Below are 21863 nucleotides of genomic sequence, written 5' to 3' on the forward strand. Positions count from 1 at the left end.
AAGTACCAGATTAACTAATCAGAGACAGATTTATTTTTGGCATGGCCAATAACCAGGTCAAATAAATGCTGTTGAAAGAAATGGACTTGACTTTGCAAAGAACAGCCTGATCCAAAGCCCACTGGAGTCAATGGGAGTCTTTACTAGATGCTGACTCAGACCTTAATTGGTCTGTCAGTCAGAGACCATGAATCAGAGCAGGTGATACCAGAGAAATTCCCCAGACTACATTTTGTATTCCGGATCTCCATTTTTGAATAAGCAAAAGTCATTCCACCATCGGAAACTGTAGACCACGTACGATTGGAAGCTTAGGTCACATGATATGTCTCAGCAACCAGTAACTCTGAAGTAAACGGTGTCAGTGAGCATGAATGAATGTGTAGTAAAAAAAAAAAAAAAGAATGAAGTTATAAAGTTAAAAAAAAAAGCATATAAAGTTCTGACAGGACAATATAAAATGGTGACACAATTGAGACAGAACAGAGAAGATCAGTTGGAAGAACCAGCTGTAAGAGAGAAAAGTTGGGAGAAGAGTGGAGAAAAGCAACCAGGCAAAAAAGTTGAAGCAGCAGCAGTGTCAGAGACTACGCAGTGAAATCACCGTAAGCCTGTTAGATTTAATTATTGTATAGCATGGTATGAGCTAGTATAGTGATAGTATAGCGGTATTAGTATGTGGATGTATAAGTGTGTTAATTTGTGGTTTACATATGTAAAATTTAAAGTACATTTGAAGAACTGCTGTCAGTGATCTATTGCAGACTGGCCATCTGCAATAGAGCGCATCACTTAGAATCATTTAAACTGTTTGCTCTTTTGGTTTAAATGCTCTTTAACTTGCAATAGGGGATTCATGTCTGATTTTTAATTTGAGATCATATTGTAGTATATGATTACTAGTTACATTTAATAAAAAGATACTCAATTATGGGGAAAGAATATTGCCTGTGTCACTCATTTTACTGAAAGGTTGTATCTTTGTCCTTTAAGTGTTACCTTAACTATCCTCAAAAAGAAAAGGAGTACTTGTGGCACCTTAGAGACTAACCAATTTATTTGAGCATGAGCTTTCGTGAGCTACAGCTCACTTCATCTGATGAAGTGAGCTGTAGCTCACGAAAGCTCATGCTCAAATAAATTGGTTAGTCTCTAAGGTGCCACAAGTACTCCTTTTCTTTTTGCGAATACAGACTAACACGGCTGTTCCTCTGAAACTTAACTATCCTGGAAACCTTTACCTTGGGAAGAACAGATTAAGAGGGTGATTCTAGGAGTGCCCCAAAATTGAATTTTCGGGGTAACACTAGGACTGCACAGCACCAACCGCTGGGCAACAGGGCAGCTCCCAGCCAGCTCCAAGGTGCTAGATGGCAGGATAGGCACATACAATGAGAGGTGTGAATCATTGCAGCCAAAGAGCATCCTCTGTGCCCCTCAGATGGAGCACTACAGTGCAGATAAGTCAGTAGGAAACTGAAGGGGAGGACAGAGCTCAGGTCATTAGGCTACAGACCTCACCGCCCTCCAGGCCCAGCTGGAGATAGATGGGGACTGCTGTGATAACCAATTAACAGTCCTGCCCCCCTTAAGGCATCAGGATTTGATTGCATGGCTCACACCCAGAAAGCCATTTCACAAGTTACTGTTGGAAGTAAAAAGAACAGGAGTACTTGTGGCACCTTAGAGACTAACAAATTTATTTGAGCATAAGCTTTCGTGGGCTACATCCCACTTCATCGGATGCATAGAATGGAACATATAGTAAGAAGATATATATATGCATACAGAGAAGGTGGAAGTTGCCATACAAACTGTAAGAGGCTAATTAATTAAGATGAGTTATTATCAGCAGGAGAAAAAAACTTTTGTAGTGCTAATCAAGATGGCCCATTTAGACAGTTGACAAGAAGGTGTGAGGATACTTAACATGGGGAAATAGATTCAATATGTGTAATGACCCAGCCACTCCCAATCTCTATTCAAACCGAAGTTAATGGTATCTATTAATTCAAGCTCAGCAGTTTCTCGTTGGAGTCTGTTTTTGAAGCTTTTCTGTTGCAAAATTGCCACCTTTAAGTCTGTTACTGAGTGGCCAGAGAGGTTGAAGTGTTCTCCTACCGGTTTTTGAATGTTGTTATTCCTGATGTCAGATTTGTGTCCATTTAAGAGAACACTTCCACCCCTCTGGCCACTCAGTAACAGATTTAAAGGTGGCAATTTTGCAACAGAAAAGCTTCAAAAACAGACTCCAACGAGAAACTGCTGAGCTTGAATTAATATGCAAACTAGATACCATTAACTTGGGTTTGAATAGAGACTGGGAGTGGTTGGGTCATTACACATATTGAATCTATTTCCCCATGTTAAGTAGCCTCACACCTCCTTGTCAACTGTCTAAATGGGCCATCTTGATTGGCACTACAAAAGTTATTTTCTCCTGCTGATAATAGCTCATTTTAATTAATTAGCCTCTTCACCTTTTCATGTTCTCTATATGTGTGTGTGTGTGTGTGTATATACAATCTTCTTACTATATGTTCCATTCTGTGCATCCGATGAAGTGGGATGTAGCCCACGAAAGCTTATGCTCAAATAAATTTGTTAGTCTTTAAGGTGCCACAAATACTCCTAAAAAGAAAAGGAGTATTTGTGGCACCTTAGAGACTAACCAATTTATTTGAGCATGAGCTTTCGTGAGCTACAGCTCACTTCATCGGATGCATACCGTGGAAACTGCAGCAGACTTTATATACACACAGAGAATATGAAACAATACCTCCTCCCACCCCACTGTCCTGCTGGTAATAGCTTATCTAAAGTGATCATCAAGTTGGGCCATTTCCAGCACAAATCCAGGTTTTCTCACCCTCCACCCCCCCACACACAAATTCACTCTCCTGCTGGTAACAGCCCATCCAAAGTGACAACTCTCTACACAATGTGCATAATAATCAAGTTGGGCCATTTCCTGCACAAATCCAGGTTCTCTCACCCCCCTCCAAAAACACACACACACAAACTCACTATCCTGCTGGTAATAGCTCATCCAAAGTGACCACTCTCCCTACAATGTGCATGATAATCAAGGTGGGCCATTTCCAGCACAAATTCAGGTTTTCTCACCCCCCCACCCCCATACACACACAAACTTACTCTCCTGCTGGTAATAGCTCATCCAAAGTGACCACTCTCCCTACAATGTGCATGGTAATCAAGGTGGGCCATGTCCAGCACAAATCCAGGCTTTCTCACCCCCCCCCCTCTTTTTTTTCCCCAGGGACACACACACACACACACAAACTCACTCTCCTGCTGGCAATAGCTCATCCAAACTGACCACTCTCCAAGTTTAAATCCAAGTTAAACCAGAACGTCTGGGGGGGGGGGGTAGGAAAAAACAAGGGGAAATAGGCTACCTTGCATAATGACTTAGCCACTCCCAGTCTCTATTTAAGCCTAAATTAATAGTATCCAATTTGCAAATGAATTCCAATTCAGCAGTTTCTCGCTGGAGTCTGGATTTGAAGTTTTTTTGTTTTAAGATAGCGACCTTCATGTCTGTGATTGCGTGACCAGAGAGATTGAAGTATTCTCCGACTGGTTTATGAATGTTATAATTCTTGACATCTGATTTGTGTCCATTTATTCTTTTACGTAGAGACTGTCCAGTTTGACCAATGTAAATGGCAGAGGGGCATTGCTGGCACATGATGGCATATATCACATTGGTGGATGTGCAGGTGAACGAGCCTCTGATAGTGTGGCTGATGTTATTAGGCCCTGTGATGGTGTCCCCTGAATAGATATGTGGGCACAGTTGGCAACGGGCTTTGTTGCAAGGATAAGTTCCTGGGTTAGTGGTTCTGTTGTGTGGTATGTGGTTGTTGGTGAGTATTTGCTTCAGGTTGCTGGGCTGTCTGTAGGCAAGGACTGGCCTGTCTCCCAAGATTTGTGAGAGTGTTGGGTCATCCTTTAGGATAGGTTGTAGATCCTTAATAATGCGTTGGAGGGGTTTTAGTTGGGGGCTGAAGGTGACGGCTAGTGGCGTTCTGTTATTTTCTTTGTTGGGCCTGTCCTGTAGTAGGTAACTTCTGGGAACTCTTCTGGCTCTATCAATCTGTTTCTTTACTTCCGCAGGTGGGTATTGTAGTTGTAAGAAAGCTTGACAGAGATCTTGTAGGTGTTTGTCTCTGTCTGAGGGGTTGGAGCAAATGTGGTTGTATCGCAGAGCTTGGCTGTAGACGATGGATCGTGTGGTGTGGTCAGGGTGAAAGCTGGAGGCATGTAGGTAGGAATAGCGGTCAGTAGGTTTCCGGTATAGGGTGGTGTTTATGTGACCATTGTTTATTAGCACTGGCCTAATAACATCAGCCACGCTATCAGAGGCTCGTTCACCTGCACATCCACCAATGTGATATATGCCATCATGTGCCAGCAATGCCCCTCTGCCATTTATATTGGTCAAACTGGACAGTCTCTACGTAAAAGAATAAATGGACACAAATCAGATGTCAAGAATTATAACATTCATAAACCAGTCGGAGAACACTTCAATCTCTCTGGTCACGCAATCACAGACATGAAGGTCGCTATCTTAAAACAAAAAAACTTCAAATCCAGACTCCAGCGAGAAACTGCTGAATTGGAATTCATTTGCAAATTGGATACTATTAATTTAGGCTTAAATAGAGACTGGGAGTGGCTAAGTCATTATGCAAGGTAGCCTATTTCCCCTTGTTTTTTCCTACCCCCCCCCACACACACACACCAGACGTTCTGGTTTAACTTGGATTTAAACTTGGAGAGTGGTCAGTTTGGATGAGCTATTGCCAGCAGGAGAGTGAGTTTGTGTGTGTGTGTGTGTGTGTGTGTCCCTGGGAAAAAAAAGGGGGGGGGTGAGAAAGCCTGGATTTGTGCTGGACATGGCCCACCTTGATTACCATGCACATTGTAGGGAGAGTGGTCATTTTGGATGAGCTATTACCAGCAGGATAGTGAGTTTGTGTGTGTGTTTTTTGGAGGGGGGTGAGAGAACCTGGATTTGTGCAGGAAATGGCCCAACTTGGTTATCATGCACATTGTGTAGAGAGTTGTCACTTTGGATGGGCTATTACCAGCAGGAGAGTGAATTTGTGTGTGGGGGGATGGAGGGTGAGAAAACCTGGATTTGTGCTGGAAATGGCCCAACTTGATGATCACTTTAGATAAGCTATTACCAGCAGGACAGTGGGGTGGGAGGAGGTATTGTTTCATATTCTCTGTGTGTATATAAAGTCTGCTGCAGTTTCCACGGTATGCATCCGATGAAGTGAGCTGTAGCTCACGAAAGCTCATGCTCAAATAAATTGGTTAGTCTCTAAGGTGCCACAAGTACTCCTTTTCTTTTTGCAAATACAGACTAACACGGCTGTTACTCTGAAACAAATACTCCTGTTCCTTTTATGGATACAGACTAACACAGCTGCTACTCTGAAACCTGTCATTTTGTTGGAAGTAAACAAATCAAACAGGTCAGGAGTGAGAAGTGTTGGCACAGAGGGAGATGGGGAGGGGCAAGGCTGGAATAGCAGTAGGGGCTCCCGGTCAGGAATGAGCGGTGCTGGCAGAAGGTACATCTCCCTTTTCACAGTGGTGGAATCTAAGTCATTCACCCCATCAAAGAGAAGCAATTCACTCGAATGCTCTTATATTACTTCATTCTACTGGGGGTAAGATTACAGGACAGAGGGTGAGTGTGGGGTGGGGTCAGTAGATCAATATGCGGTGTTGGGGATCTAGAGAAACGGAGACTCTCTGGGGTCAGGGTTCCATGGCAGTGTCCCGGGAATGGCTCTGTGTTCATGCCACAGAGGCCAGGGCCACCTGGTTGTTGGCCCTGTCGAAGACAACGTAGTACTGGCTGATGAAGACATCTCCAAGGATCCAGAGCTCTCCAGAGGGGGTAGGGAGGTCGATGCTTTCAAAGCCAGAGCTACAAGAGCCAGAGTCCTGCACCAGGAAAAATAGGACATAATTACTGGGCAGGAACTTCAATGATCCCTTGAGTTATCATCCTGTAGAGCCTGCACATGCCTGTGCTTGTACCATCTTCGGCTGGACTCTCAGAGCTCCCAAGCTAAGGAGCATTAGGCTGGGTCAGGGCTTTGATGGGAGATCTCTATGGGCCCTAGGGAGTGGCACTGGTGAGTTGGTCCCCAATGTTTGGAGCTATTTAGATATCTAACCTCCACTCACCTACCTTTGTGGATTTGGGCCTAGGAACAGCTTCAGGCTAAGGGGTGCAAACTTTCAAATGGGAAGAAAAGCAAGGTCCTGACCACTTCTGTTCATGACACATCCCTTGGGGAGGCTAAGCGCGCTCTCTCCAGACTCCTGGCCAGATTCCAAAGGAAGCAATTACATTCTGCCACCAGAAATCCTGCTGTGATTATAAGTGGATTTGGGCTTCCCCACTGCCTGCTACCAGCTGGTGTTGCTGTGTGCTGTTAAAGCAGCTTGCCTGTTCCTCCCCAGAGGGAAGCAAACCTTTATCATGGGGAAGGAAACTCCTTCCTGATGCCCATGCCCTGGAGCGCGAGGCAGTGATCTCTCTTGATCTAGCCTCCCAGCTTGGGTAGCTGCTCATTTAATTCTCTCCTAGCCCCGTAAGGCCCCTGCCCTGGTGATCTCCTATGGTGGCCAGCTTTACAGGCTGCCTCGCTGCTCTTGCGGTATGTCACTTTCACTGTGGGCCTGCCTTGATCTTGACCGTCCCTCCCACTGGAACTGTTTGTGAGAAGAGCTCTCTGCCTCCCCACTCTCATACTGGGGACAGAGTCTGAGCTGCATCTCAGTGATGCTCCTGCAGGCCCATGCCGGCTGTGCAGGGGGCAATTGCCAGCATGCTCAGTGCAATGGCCTCAGGCACAAGCCCTCGATAAGAGGCCCCGAGGCGGCTTTCTCAGCAGAACACTCACATCAAGAATGTAGGCACTGGGGGGCACAGGGAACTCGATGCCATTGATGGTGAAGACGATGTTGGGCAGGCTGCTCATGGCACTGCAGCTGATCTGCAGGGAGGGAGGCAACACATGGAGGAAAGGTTAGACGCATCTCGGACACTAGGTTCTCCAATGAGAGATGGAGCATCACATCCGTGTGTAACAGACAGCGCTAGAAGTGTCTGTCCCCGCTTCTTGCCCTTACCGTGCCATCGCTGGCGCCGATGTAGGAGTTGATGTTGGAGATGCCAGAAGGGGGCCCAGCCAGCAGAGAAGTGCCAGTGTCAATGACAGCCCGGCAGCCACTAGAGCAAGCGATGGTCTCTCCGTTCATGGTGACGCTGCAAGAGAGAGAGTCGGGGGAACGTTCCCAGTAACGCTCCCGATTTCATTCCCACTCAGCACATGAGCCAGCAGCGAGAGGCCTGTGGAGCTGCCTCACCATTCCCTTGCTACAACTGCCAAGAACTTTCCCCTAATGTTTCAGCTTCAACCTTCCTTGGCTACTGCCCATCACTCATCATCCTACATCCTTCTGGGACTGTGACCGATCTACCCTGGGTGTCACAAAGATGTCAAGGGGTTGTGACCATCCTGCCCTTTCCTTTATTGCTAAGCAGAGCTGGCCAGATGAAGGTTCCTGATGTGGATGAGGTGGAGAAACACTGATCTAACCTCCTCACTGTTGAGCCCCTTTCCTATAGCTCCAAGGAAGGTGTGATTCCTACTCCTTTGTCTCTCATCTTGTCTAGACTCTGCAAGTTGAGCTCCCACACACACCTCCTATTGCCTGTCTCCTCAAGGTGGCACGATTGAGGGGAAGGGCCAAGGGGTGGGAGATACCTGTCCATGGTGATTTCCCAGTAAGTCTCAGCAGAGAGAGGGATCCAGTTCAGGCTCCCAGAGTAGTAAGATGAGTCAATGCCACCAAACATCACAAAGCTGCCGCTCTGCTCATCACTGGAGAAGGAAGAGAGGAGAGTCAAGGAAGATCCATGAATGGTCGGCTAACAAGACAATAGCAAATGCCCCATCTGTTAGAAAAGGACCACAGCTGGGCAGTGCTGGGGTAGAGTCATAGCTGGGCACATCAGCATCTAGTACAGAGAAAGGAAAGGATGGTTGGATGAGAGTGGCACCTCACCCCCTACTTTAATCTTACTTTGCCCTGTCTCTTGCTAGATTTCAAAAGCTAAGCATGATTGGACCTGCCCTAAAACTGGATGGGAGACCTTCAAGGAAAGGCCCAGGTGTTTGAGGCAGTGGTGTCAGTCACTCAGTAAAAAGAAAAGGAGTACTTGTGGCACCTTAGAGACTAACCAATTTATTTGAGCATAAGCTTTCGTGAGCTACAGCTCACTTCATCGGAGCTGTAGCTCACGAAAGCTTATGCTCAAATTGGTTAGTCTCTAAGGTGCCACAAGTACTCCTTTTCTTTTTGTGAATACAGACTAACACGGCTGTTACTCTGAAACCAGTCACTCAGTAGGTGCTGCTCTTCCCTCTGAGTCAGTACCAAGCAAATGGTTCTGTATGATGCTAGAAGATGCTAAGTGAGGGAACCACGTTTGGGGGAATGTTTCCCCCAGGAGTCAGTGTAATATTGATGACCTACCTTGGCACTGGGCAGTGCTTGATATGGTCCTGATGCTTTAATGTAATCATTAGAGATAGTAGCGTTAATTTCTGCTCCCGAAAACTTGGGCCCAAATTGTGAAAGAAGCTTATTGGAACATCTCTGAGGGTGAGATTTTACCTGTAATCAGTTTCTTAATGTATTAGGCTTAGACTTGCGTGTTTTTGCTTTATTTTGCTTGATGACTGTCAAGGTTCCTTCCCCACTCTGAACTCTAGGGTACAGATGTGGGGACCTGCATGAAAACCTCCTAAGCTTATTTTTACCAGCTTAGGTTAAAACTTCCCCAAGGTACAAACTATTTTACCTGTTGCCCTTGGACTTTCGCTGCCACCACCAAACGTTTAACCGGGTTTATTATTGGGAAAGAGCCGTTTGGAAACGTCTTTCCCCCCAAAATCCTCACCAAAACGTTGCACCCCCCTTCCTGGGGAAGGTTTGATAAAAATCCTCACCAATTTGTATAGGTGACCACAGACCCAAACCCTTGGATCTTAAGAACAATGAAAAGAAGCATTCAGTTTCTTACAAGAAGAATTTTAATAGAAGAAAAAGTAAAAAGAATCACCTCTGTAAAATCAGGATGGTAAATACCTTACAGGGTAATTAGATTCAAAACATAGAGAATCCCTCTAGGCAAAACCTTAAGTTACAAAAAGACACAAAGACAGGAATATCCATTCCTGTCAGCACAGCTTATTTCCTCAGCCATTTAAAGAAATCAGAATCTAACGCATATGTAGCTAGATTACTTACTAAATTCTAAGACTCCATTCCTGTTCTGTCCCTGGCAAAAGCATCACACAGACAGACCCTTTGTTTCTCCCCCCTCCAGCTTTGAAAGTATCTTGTCTCCTCGTTGGTCATTTTGGTCAGGTGCCAGCGAGGTTATCCTAGCTTCTCAACCCTTTACAGGTGAAAGGGTTTTTCCTCTGGCCGGGAGGGATTTTAAAGGTGGTTACCCTTCCCTTTATATTTATGACACGCCCCCCCCAAATCACAGACAGGGTGAAACACTGCCTGGGATTTCTTCCTGGAGTTCTAGGAAAAAACAGAGTTAATAAGACACAGGCACCTCTAAATATACTACCAAGTATATAAAGACTAAGAATATTTTCCACATCTCAAGGATGATTTTAACCTGTTGATTCTGGGAAACTTTCACGGGAGAGTGCATCAGCCACTTTGTTAGAAGCTCCTAGATGTGTTGGATGTCGAAATCAAAATCTTGGAGAGCTAAACTCCACCGAATAAGTTTTTTGTTATTTCCCGTGGCGGTATGAAGCCACTGTAGCGCAGCATGGTCGGTTTGCAGGTGGAAATGCCGTCCCCAAATATATGGGCGTAGCTTTTCCAGAGCGTAGACAATAGCGTAACATTCTTTTTCAGTGACTGACCAGTTGCTTTCCCTCTCAGACAGCTTCTTGCTGAGAAACACTACAGGGTGGAATTCTTGATCAGGTCCGTTCTGCATTAAAACTGCTCCAACACCACGCTCAGATGCATCTGTGATTACTAGGAACGATTTGTCAAAGTCTGGGACCCTGAGTACAGGGTCATACATGAGTGTCGCTTTAAGCTGGTTAAAGGCCTTCTGATACTCTTCGGTCCACTGCACGGAATTTGGCTGTTTCTTTTTGGTTAGGTCTATCAGGGGGTTGGTGATTTGGCTGTATTGCGGTACAAATAGTCTGTAATAACCGGCCAAGCCTAAGAAGGATTGAACCTGTTTCTTTGACTTGGGGACAGGCCACTTTTGGATAGCATCCACTTTGGCCTGTAGGGGGTTGATAGTTCCTTGACCCACCTGGTGTCCAAGGTAAATCACTCTGTCTAGGCCTGTTTCAGAGTAACAGCCGTGTTAGTCTGTATTCGCAAAAAGAAAAGGAGTACTTGTGGCACCTTAGAGACTAACCAATTTATTTGAGCATGAGCTTTCGTGAGCTACAGCTCACTTCATCGGATGCATACCGTGGAAACTGCAGAAGACATTATATACATACAGAGACTATGAAACAATACCTCCTCCCACCCCACTGTCCTGCTGGTAATAGCTTATCTAAAGTGATCATCAAGTTGGGCCATTTCCAGCACAAATCCAGGTTTTCTCACCCTCCGCCCCCCCACACACAAACTCACTCTCCTGCTGGTAATAGCCCATCCAAAGTGACCACTCTCTTCACAATGTCTAGGCCTATTTGACACTTCTTAGCCTTAACAGTTAGTCCTGCCTCCCTTATGCGCTCAAAGACTTTTTGTAGATGTTCCAGGTGTTCTGCCCAGGAATCCGAAAATATGGCCACATCGTCAAGGTAGGCGCCTGCATATTCTCCTAATCCCGCTAGGAGACCATCTACAAGTCTTTGGAAGGTGGCGGGTGCATTCCGCAGCCCGAAAGGGAGTACATTAAATTCATGCAGCCCGACATGGGTGGTGAAGGCTGACCTTTCCTTGGCGGATTCATCTAGCGGTACCTGCCAGTACCCCTTGGCCTATCCCAGTTTCTCTAATAGTTCATCTGTGCGTGGCATTGGATAATTGTCTGGGTGAGTTACAGCATTTAGCTTATTGTAGTCCACACAAAAACGTATCTCCCCATCTGGTTTGGGAACTAGAACCACTGGAGATGCCCATGCACTGCCAGAGGGGCGGATTACACCCATCTGTAACTTATCCTGGATCTCCCGTTCTATAGCAGTTTTAGCTTGAGGAGACACCCGGTAAGGTTGGACTTTAATTGGGTGAGCATTACCTGTGTCAATGGAGTGGTATGCCCGTTCAGTCAGTCCTGGGGTGGCTGAGAACGTCAGCGCGTAGCTAGCGCACAGCTCCTGGATCTGCTGTTGCTGCATACGCCAAAGGGTCATGGAGAGGTTCACCTCTTCCACGCCACCAGCACTTTTCCCTTCGTAGTAGACACCTTCAGGCCACTCAGCGTCATCTCCTCCCTGGGCTGTAAACTGACAAATCTTTAATTCTCGGGAATAAAAGGGCTTTAGAGAATTAATATGGTACACCTTAGGCTTTCGGTTGGAGGAGGGGAATGCTATGAGATAATTAAGAGTTCCCAGGTGCTCCTGGACCGTGAATGGCTCTTCCCACGACGCTTCCATTTTATGGGCCTGAAGCACCTTTAAAACCATGACCTGGTCTCCTACTTTGAAGGAATGCTCTCTGGCATGTTTATCATACCAGGCTTTTTGCTCTTTTTGAGCATCCTGTAGGTTTTCTTTAGCAAGGGCTAAAGAGGTTCGGAGGGTGTTTTGTAGGTTGGTTGCAAAGTCCAGAATGTTAGTTCCTGGACAAGGTGTAAATCCCTCCCATTGCTGCTTCACCAACTGTAATGGCCCCTTAACCTCGCGGCCATATACAAGTTCAAATGGTGAAAACCCTAAACTGGGATGTGGTGCAACTTTGTAGGCAAAGAGCAACTGCTGCAACACTAGGTCCCAATCATTGGAGTGTTCATTTACGAATTTATGTATCATGGCCCGCAAAGTTCCATTAAACTTCTCCACCATGTCATTTGTTTGATGGTGGTAAGGAGTGGCAACCAAGTGGTTTACCCCATGAGCTTCCCAAAGGCTTTCCATAGTTCCTGCCAGGAAATTAGTTCCTGCATCTGTGAGGATGTCAGAGGGCCAACCTACCCTGGCAACAATGTCTGTTAATGCCTGGCACACACTTTTAGCCCTGGTATTGCTCAGAGCTACTGCTTCCGGCCATCGGGTGGCAAAATCCATGAAAGTCAGTATGTACTGCTTTCCTGTGGGTGTCTTTTTCGGAAAAGGACCCAGAATATCCACAGCTACTCGCTGAAATGGAACTTCAATGATGAGGAGCGGCTGGAGAGGGGCTTTGCCCTGGTCTTGGGGTTTTCCCACTTTTTGGCATACCTCACAAGACCGGACATAGGTAGAAACATCCTTGCCCATTCCCTCCCAGTGGAATGACCTCCCCCACCGGTCTTTGGTCCTGTTCACCCCAGCCTGGCCACTAGGATGATCATGGACTAAGCTCAAGAGCTTGACCCGGTACTTAGTTGGAACTACCAACTGTCTTTGAGGATGCCAGTCTTCCTGGTGTCCACCAGAAAGAGTTTCCTTGTATAAAAGTCCTCTTTCTACAACAAACCTGGATCGATTAGAAGAGCTGAGAGGCGGGGGGTTGCTCTGTGCCACCGTCCAAGCTCTCTGGAGGCTTTCATCTGCTTCCTGTTCGGTCTGGAACTGTTCCCTTGATGCTGGAGACATCAGTTCCTCATTGGATTGTGGACCTAGGCTTGGTCCCTCTGGAAGCGATGTAGGGGATGGGGCTGTTTCCGTTGACTGTGAACCGCTCTCCGCTAGTGCACTATGTTGGGGTTCAGGCTCCGGCTGAGCCTCTTGTGTAGGGTTATCGGCTGCTGCCGGTTCAGGTTCGGTGGGGCCCTCTGGTGTTGGGATTGCAAGTACTGGATTCAGTGCTGGCATGGGTCTGGTGTTGGTTGTTCCGCCGGTTCCGGTTCTGGGACTGGCTCTGTCTGGGTCTCTGGGACTGGATCCACTACTGCTGTTGCAGACATTGGCCTGGGGTCTGGGTCCATCACCTCTGACCGGGTCCTGGTAGAAGTTTCCGGAACAGAGCTAGGTGTGACAGCTTGTTTAGTCTGGCTGCGGGTGACCATTCCCACCCTCTTGGCTGACTTCACATGATTGGCCAAGTCTTCTGCCAACAGCATGGGGATGGGATAATCATCATAGACTGCAAAAGTCCACGTTCCTGACCAGCCCTTGTACTGGACAGGCAACTTGGCTGTAGGCAAATTGAAAGAGTTGGTCTTGAAGGGTTGAATCGTCACTTGGATCTCTGGCTTGATTAAATTGGGGTCCACTAAGGAAGCATGGATAGCTGACACTTGTGCTCCGGTGTCCCTCCACGCGGAGGGACCTTTTTCCCGCCCACACTCACAGTTTCCCTCCGCTCCAAGGGTATCTGGGAGGTATCTGGGCCTGAGGACCTCTGCTGTGATTCCGGTGCAATGAATCATAGAATCATAGAATATCAGGGTTGGAAGGGACCTCAGGAGGTCATCTAGTCCAACCCCCTGCTCAAAAGCAGGACCCATCCCCAATTAAATCAATGAACTGTAATCTGTTGGAGTTCTTGGGGCAGTTAGCCTTTACATGCCCCGGCTTGTTGCATTTAAAACGTCATCCAGCTGACGGGTCATTGGGGCGAGGTGGGTTTCTGGAGAATGGTGTGGCAGGACAATAAGGTGTCTGGAGGGTTCCTTGGGGGGTAGGTGGGGCGTTGGGCTGCCTCCGGTAGTAGGGTGTGGTCTGAGGTTGTCCCTTCTGGTATCCGCTCCAACTGCGACCAGTTTTTTTCTTCTCTGCCACCTCCACCCATTTGGCTCCAATCTCCCCCGCCTCGATTACAGTTTTGGGCTTCCCATCTAGGATGTATCTTTCTATTTCCTCAGGAACACCCTCTAAGAACTGTTCCATTTGCATTAGGAAGGGCAAATCTGCTGGAGATTTAACAGCATCCCAATGTTTCACAATGTGGTAGGCATGTTGGGTAAATGACATGTCCAGGTTTCCAACTTAGGGCTCTGAACCGCCGATGGGAATGCTCGGGGGTTAGCCCCATTCTGACTCTCACCTTGGTTTTAAACAGTTCATACTGGTTCATTTGTTCCTTAGGCATTTCAGCCGCCACCTCAGCTAAGGGTCCACTGAGCTGCGGCCTCAGCTCTACCATGTATTGGTCTGTAGAGATGTTGTACCCAAGGCAGGCCCTTACAAAGTGTTCTAAGAAGGCCTCGATATCATCGCCTGCCTTGTAGGTGGGGAACTTTCTGGGATGGGCAGTGGTACCTGGACAAGAATTGCTAGGGTTTGTTGGTATATTCTGCTGAGCCTTTGCATTCTCCATCTCCAGTGCATGCTTGCTCTCTTTTTCCTTTGCCTCCAGTTCTTTGTCCTTCGCCTCCATTTCCCTCCTGTGGGCAGCCTCCATTTCTTTTTCCCTGGCTGCATGTGCATCCATCTCCATTCGCATGAGTTCTATCCATCTTTCATATTCCTATTGTTTTTCCTCAGCCTCCAATCTGGCTAATTCCAGGTTTTGTTGAACCGTGGAGTCTGTAATCCTAACCTCTCTGTTTTTAACTAACTTTACACCCAAGAGTTAGAAAGAAAGAAAAAACTTGGCTTGTAAAATTTTGCTGTGCTGTAATATGATACCTATATTCTCTGATAGTGATTGTCAGCCTACAGAGGAATCCTAAAAAAAAAAACCCTCACACCTTTGTCTCCAGGCAAATAGGCAGAAAACCCCTCTAGTTGCTCTTAGGTAAAAAAACAACTTCAGGTCTGTGAAGACTTGTGAATTTCCCTGCAGGAGGTTAACTACCCTGTCTTTAGGTAAAGAAAACTCCAGCTCACAAAAGACAATTCCCTTTTGTCTCTGCTTTGGCCCCAAAGCAGAGAAAAAGAACTCCAACTACTTCCAGTTGGAAACCTGCTTTCCAGCAGCCCAAAGGAAAAAAAAATCCCTTTTAAAATCTGTGTTTCTGGTCCAAAAAATCTCAAATTGATCTCAAAATGATTTCAAGTTGATCCCACCGCTCTGCTACCATGTCAAGATTCCTTCCCCACTCTGAACTCTAGGGTACAGATGTGGGGACCTGCATGAAACCTCCAAAGCTTACTTATAACAGCTTAGGTTAAAACTTCCCGAAGGTAACTATTTTACTATTTTACCTTTTGCCTATTTTACTATTTAAAACTATTTTACCTTTTGCCCTTGGACTTTCTCTGCCACCACCAAATGTCTAACCGGGTTTACTATTGGGAAAGAGCCATTTGGAAACGTCTTTCCCCCAAAATCCTCACCAAAGCCTTGCACCCCCCTTCCTGGGGAAGATTTGATAAAAGTCCTCACCAATTTGCATAGGTGACCACAGACCCAAACCCTTGGATCTTAAGAACAATGAAAAGAAGCATTCAGTTTCTTACAAGAAGAATTTTAATAGAAGAAAAAGTAAAAAAGAATCACCTCTGTAAAATCAGGATGGTAAATACCTTACAGGGTAATTAGATTCAAAACATAGAGAATCCCTCTTGGCAAAACCTTAAGTTACAAAAAAGACACACAGACAGAAATAGTCATTCTATTCAGCACAATTCTTTTCTCAGCCATTTAAAGAAATCATAATCTAACACATACCTAGCTAGATTACTTACTAAAGTTCTAAGACTCCATTCCTGGTCTATCCCCGGCAAAAGCAGCATATAGAGAGAAACAGACCCTTTGTTTCTCTCCCTCCTCCCAGCTTTTGAAAGTATCTTGTCTCCTCATTGGTCATTTTGGTCAGGTGCCAGCGAGGTTACCTTTAGCTTCTTAACCCTTTACAGGTGAGAGGATTATTCCTCTGGCCAGGAGGGATTTTAAAGGGGTTTACCCTTCCCTTTATATTTATGACAGCTGCTTTTGGGCAATTCTAATGCAAACATTGCAGGGGTCACTCAGTGTGAGAGGCACTATACGAACGTGAGTCTCACTGCAGTAGATGGGCTGTTTCCAGCCCTGACTTACGAGCTCAGGTAGACAGAGAAGAGGTCCTGGGACACCAAACCCTCATTCATCATGTTGTCGAAGACGGGGGTAGCTCCAGAAGAGGCGATGCTTGGGAAGGCCAGACCCAGGATCCCATCAAATTCGGAGTACTCAAAGGCTGTGCCGGGCTCAGTTTCACTCAGGCCAAAGATCTGTTTGGTGTCCACAATGCCTCCAATCTTGGGGGAGGGATGGGGACAATCAGACACATGCTATACCCGAGGAGAAGCTGCTAAGTCCTACCAGAGGGAACTTCATGGGTGGGAAGTTTTCAGAAGCTGAACTCTGCTCTCCCCCACATATGGGAACAGCCTAAGAATGACTGGGTTACGTGCGTAGGCGCTAATGGGTCTGACTTTGATTTCATTCTTTGTGGAGTCGTTCAGCTGAAGTGGGCAGTTATCAGCATGAGATCAGAATGAGGCCCCAGCATTAAGAATAGTGTCAATGGGTATTATATGTATGAACAATCCTATAAAGCCCCTTTGATCACCTAGGATTTCGCAGTTGTTCCTATTCTGGATGCCACACTCACTCCACACTTCAAGCCAACAGCAGAGAGAAAACGGAGATCCTCCTGCTCTAAAAGCCTCCCTGCCATACAAAGGCACTAACTGTATACAGCAGAGCAGCTCTGTTCCATACAGTAGGGAGCAGTGGTGCTGTATACCCTACCCTCTTCAATAGGAGTCAACGTATGAGCTGCACTCTGCTTGTAAGTGGGTAAAATAGAGCGAGCATGATACAAAAATGCAGACGATCTCTGGCTTGCTCTTGTGTCTTCCACCTCTTTCTCTGGCTTTATCTCCTCTCTTCTCTACTCTTCTCTATCCCCCTCTCCCGGTTCACTCCATGTGGAATTCCTCTTTAGATTCCCAGATGCGTCCTGTCCTTATAACTCCCTATCTTGATCCTTTCTTGTGATTTACCTGGACGGTGTCATACGCCAGGAATCCGGTCATGCTGCCACTGCCATACTGGATGGAGAGACTCTCATTAGTGGCCTCATAGGTGGAGGAGTCTGATGGGTTGAATTGGTTGTGGTTTGCTGCAAGTACAGAAGAGTCAGATGGTCACAGACGGACACTTGTAACTCTCCCCATGTGTTGTATAGAGAGCCTGGATGCCTAAACAGGCTATGAATTCCTTAGTGGGGACAGGGTGCCGAAGAGTCAAGCATTGCAGAGCTCAGTATTGCCACACCTAAGTGCCTTTGTGGATCTAGCTTCGGGTCTGAGTAGGGCCTGTTTTCCCTCTGACACCATTCAACACGTGGAGGGATAATGGAGGGAGACCTACTGCTCTCTGGCTTCTGAGGTGGATAAAAATAGATGATTTTAAAAATCCTATTTAAAATTAACCTTGACATTAGGGCAACATATGTTAAGGTCTAAACTAAAATCCATTAAAATCATCTAAATTACATACAAATGTTACTATTAAGCAGTGCATGTTCTCTGCCATTAAAGAAAGTCAGTGGAACTGGAGGAATTTCAGTGCTCTCATAATCTGGAAACACAATTTCTTCAAGTGCTAAACAAGCTTTTGACAGCAGTAGGCTCTTCTGCAAGTGCAAAGAGAATACTTTCTTTATATCCGTTTATTAACTAGTTCAGTTCATGGACTAGTTCATTCCAATTTAAGAAACTAATTGGAAATTGAAAAGTGGGAATGCTTGTTTTCCTCTTCCAATCTCTGAGTAAAAACTAGGTGCGAGAGGATGAGCTCTGCAAGTTCTAAAATCAGAAAATGCTGATCAGAAACAATCAGTTCAATTCACTCACTACAGATAACACTTCCTTTGTTTCATAAATCTGTTATTTTTAAATGCAAAACATGTTTTGATAAATTTTTCTTTCTTATGTATCCAGCCCATTCAAAGGAGTTTTAACTAATTTTTTTTAAAAGCTGGATTTTGCATTTTAAAGTGAATTCCAATTTCCATGCAAATTGAGTTTGACACAAATCAAAAAGTAATTACATAGTGAATAAGAAATGCATCCCTCACCATTCTCTAAAATAATTGAAAAAAGTACAAATTATTTATCTGAATAATTGTATATTAAGCTATATAATTGCGTAAATAAATGTGTATTGCCAACCTTCCTGGTTTCGCTGGGAGTCTTGCAGAATCAGGCCCTATCTCCTGGAGGCTACTGAAGCCGATCCGGGAGATTTTAGGCCGCTAAAAGTCCGGTGGCACAGCAGGGCTAAGACAGCCTCCCTGCCTGTCCTGGCCCTGTGCTGCTTCCAGAAGCAGCCAGCATGTTCCTGAGGCCCCTGACAGAGAGGTGGGGGGTTTCTATGCGCTCCCCCCACCTCCAGCACTAACTCTGCAGCTCCCATTGGCCAGGAACTGCAGCCGATGGGAGCTGCGGCGTTGGTGCCTGCAGGCAAGGGCAGCGGGCAGAGCCCCTCTCCCCCTCCCCCTCCCCAGGGCCATGCTGGCTTCTTCCAGGAGCAGCGTGGGACCAGGGCAGGCAGAGAGCCTGCCTTAGCCCTGCTGCACCACCATGCGGGAGCCAGCCGAGGTAAGCGCCTCCTGTCCGGATCCTGCACCCTACACCCCAAACCCCTGCCCCAGCCCTGAGCCCCCTCCCGCACCCAAACACCCTCCCAGAGCCTGCACCCCATATCCCCTCCTCCACCCCGACCCCCAGCCCTGAGCCCCCTCCCGCACCCAAACACCCTCCCAGAGCCTGCACCCCATATCCCCTCCTCCATCCCGACCCCCAGCCCTGAGCCCCCTCCCTCACCGAAACTCCCTCCCAAAGCCTGCATCCTGCACCCCTACCCCAGCCCAGAGCCCCCTCCTGCACCCAAACTCCTTCCCAGAGCCCACGCCCCTCACCCCCTACTGCACCCCAATCGCCTGCCCTAGGCTTAGCCCAGAGCCCCCTCCCACACTCCCAAACCCTCGGCCCCAACCCAGAGCCTGCACCCCAATCCTCCTGCCCCAGCCTGGTGAAAGTGAGAGAGGGTTGGGGAGAGTGAACGACAGAGGGAGGAGGGATGGTGTGAGTAGGGTGGGGCCTCAACATGTTTATAGTGGTAACAAACCAGTGAGAATCAACTTCCTTTAGAAAAATAACTAAAAAGTACAAATGCAAAGCAAGATTAAAATCAATTATTTCAATTAAGGTTCTTCCTCACTAATGTAAATCTCTATGATTTCAATCAACCTGCCCAGCTGGAATGTCAAGGCAAGAGGCATTACAGGTGACTTACTGCAGGCTGTGCTGGAGCAGTACACGGAGGGCACCCACAGGTTGGAAGAGCCGGTGTCGAAGAGGACAGAGAACTCCTGGGCTGGGGTACCAATGGAGATGGTTCCATAATACTCGATCTGCCAAAGCAGGACAAAGAACGATGTAAAGAGAGGGAACCATTGCCATCCAAGGGCTAGATCTTCAGCTGGTGTAAACCCTTATAGCTACCCAAGCTGATTTACACCAGCTGAGGGTCTGGGCTATGGTGCCCTCGCTACAGGCTCAGCCTGACCTGGTATTCCTCTGCCATCACTTTGCCAAGCATGGCTCCTAGCACCTACTGGCATCTGAGGCACAGAGTCATTTAGCCCTAGTCCCCATAAATAACAGTGTGTGAGAGGGGGCGTTGAGTAGGGGGGAGCCAGCAGACCCTGGGAGTGCTGTTCCCAGTGCTCTTCTTAATCCCATCTGTCATAAAAATAAAAGGAAGGGTAACCACCTTTCCGTATACAGTGCTATAAAATCCCTCCTGGACAGAGGCAAAACCCTTTCACCTCTAAAGGGTTAAGAAGCTAAGATAACCTTGCTGGCACCTGACCAAAATGACCAATGAGGAAACAAGATACTTTCAAATCGGGATGGGGGGAAACAAAGGGTTCATCTGTCTGGGTGATGCTGTTGCGGGGAACAGATCAGGAATGCAGTCTCAGAACTTCTGTTAGTTAGTAAGTAATCTAGCTAGAAATGCGTTAGATTTCCTTTTGTTAAATGGCTGGTAAAATAAGCTGTGCTGGATGGAAGGTATATTCCTGTTTTTTTGTCTTTTCGTAACTTAAAGTTTTGCCTAGAGGAATTCTCTGTGTTTTGAATCTGATTACCCTGTAAGGTATTTACCATCCTGATTTTACAGAGGTGATTCTTTTACATTTTCTTTAATTAAAATTCTTCTTTTCAGAACCTGATTGATTTTTCATTGTTTTTAAGATCCAAGGGTTTTGGGTCTGTGTTCACCTGTACAAACTGGTGAGGATTTTTAACAAGCCTCCCCCAGGAAAGGGGGTGTAGGGCTTGGGGGGATATTTTGGGGGAAGACGTCTCCAAGTGGGCTCTCTCCCTGTTCTTTGTTTAACACGCTTGGTGGTGGCAGCATACGGTTCAAGGACAAGGCCTTGAGGAAGTTTTAACCTAAGCTGGTAAAAATAAGCTTAGGGGGTCTTTCATGCAGATCCCCACATCTGTACCCTAGAGTTCAGAGTGGCAAAGGAACCTTGACACCATCCAATCAGGGCTGGGTGGCCCAGCACAGATTCTTGGCAGCAGCAAGATGAGAGCTTGGTTGGAAGCACATGGGTAAGGGAGTGTGTTGGGGCACTTTTGGGAGGAGGAGAGATCAGCTCTTGGCAGAGGAGTGGGAAGCTTTGATGAGGAGAGGGAGGCTACAAGACCTGCTCTCCTGCCATACTCACATCCATGTAGTTTGTTAGGGGCTCACTGGCATTCTCGTTGGCCAGGCTGGGGAAATACTTGGAGGCCGGGTTGTAAGGGTGTTTCTTCAGGAAATCCTCCAGCAAGCCATGTTCCTTAAGGTTCTGCCTCAGGGATTTCATCTTCTTCAGGGAGACCCTAATCAACAGGGGTGGGGAGAGAGACTGATCAGTAACAAATAAGCAGTAGTCAGGGAATACTGTGCAATCCAGCTTTTACATTGCACTGAGACCCCTTAGTAAACCTAGGATTATCAAAGGAGTGTAAAGGAGTTGGGGTCCCAGTGCACTGAAAGTCAATGGGAGTTGGGCACATAATTCCCATAGGACCCTTGGAAAATTCCAGCACATGTGTACTAGAGATGACGGAGAGATGACCCAGCGGAAATAGACAAGATGGACAAGGGAAGTATTATCAGCCGCCTTGACTCCGTTGACCACACTGTTCTGCTTGAAATCACGTTCTCCCTTGGCTTCCATGTCTCTCTACTCTCATGGTTCTCCCTCCTATATCTGTAATCACTCTTTGATGTCTTTTAGTGGATCCACCCTTCAACTTTCTGGAAGGATCCTCTGTCCCTCTCTGTTATCCTTCTATCCCTTATCTCTGTGCAATCTTATCCACAAACATAAATTCCACTACAATATCTATACCGATAACTCACAAATCTACCGCCCTCGGCTAGACCTGTCTCCTCATGTCCAAACTGAAATCTTGGCTTTGTATGCCAGGCTTGATGGGAGTAATTGAACATGGGGGAAGCCTCATTTTTTGGGAGACAGGATTAGAGAGGTTAATAGATCAGTCGACTGAACACAGAATGTCTGTGCTAACCAGGACAGGTAAGTGGGTGGTAAGCCAAGAGAGAATGGCTGAACTAGCCAATATAAGGCAGGGAACATCAAGGGAATCATTTACAAAGTACAAGGTAACAATGGACAAGAT

General features: G+C 46.6%; 1 protein-coding gene across 1 annotated transcript; it reads right to left on the minus strand.

The window, feature by feature from the left end:
• Window positions 1–5675: 5675 nt before the first annotated feature.
• On the minus strand, window positions 5676–21052 carry LOC125637880 (pepsin A-like). The gene is made up of 8 exons (XM_075129015.1): window positions 20900–21052; window positions 19453–19570; window positions 17154–17272; window positions 16204–16403; window positions 7827–7943; window positions 7189–7324; window positions 6960–7052; window positions 5676–5991 (listed from the first exon to the last, which is right to left on the minus strand). Exons 1-8 carry the CDS (start codon window positions 21038–21040, stop codon window positions 5842–5844), a joined length of 1074 nt encoding a protein of 357 aa, XP_074985116.1. The 5' UTR covers window positions 21041–21052; the 3' UTR covers window positions 5676–5841.
• Between the last annotated feature and the right edge of the window lie 811 nt (window positions 21053–21863).

This window comes from Caretta caretta, chromosome 6 (genome assembly GCF_965140235.1).
Source record: "Caretta caretta isolate rCarCar2 chromosome 6, rCarCar1.hap1, whole genome shotgun sequence".
NCBI lineage: Eukaryota > Metazoa > Chordata > Testudines > Cheloniidae > Caretta > Caretta caretta.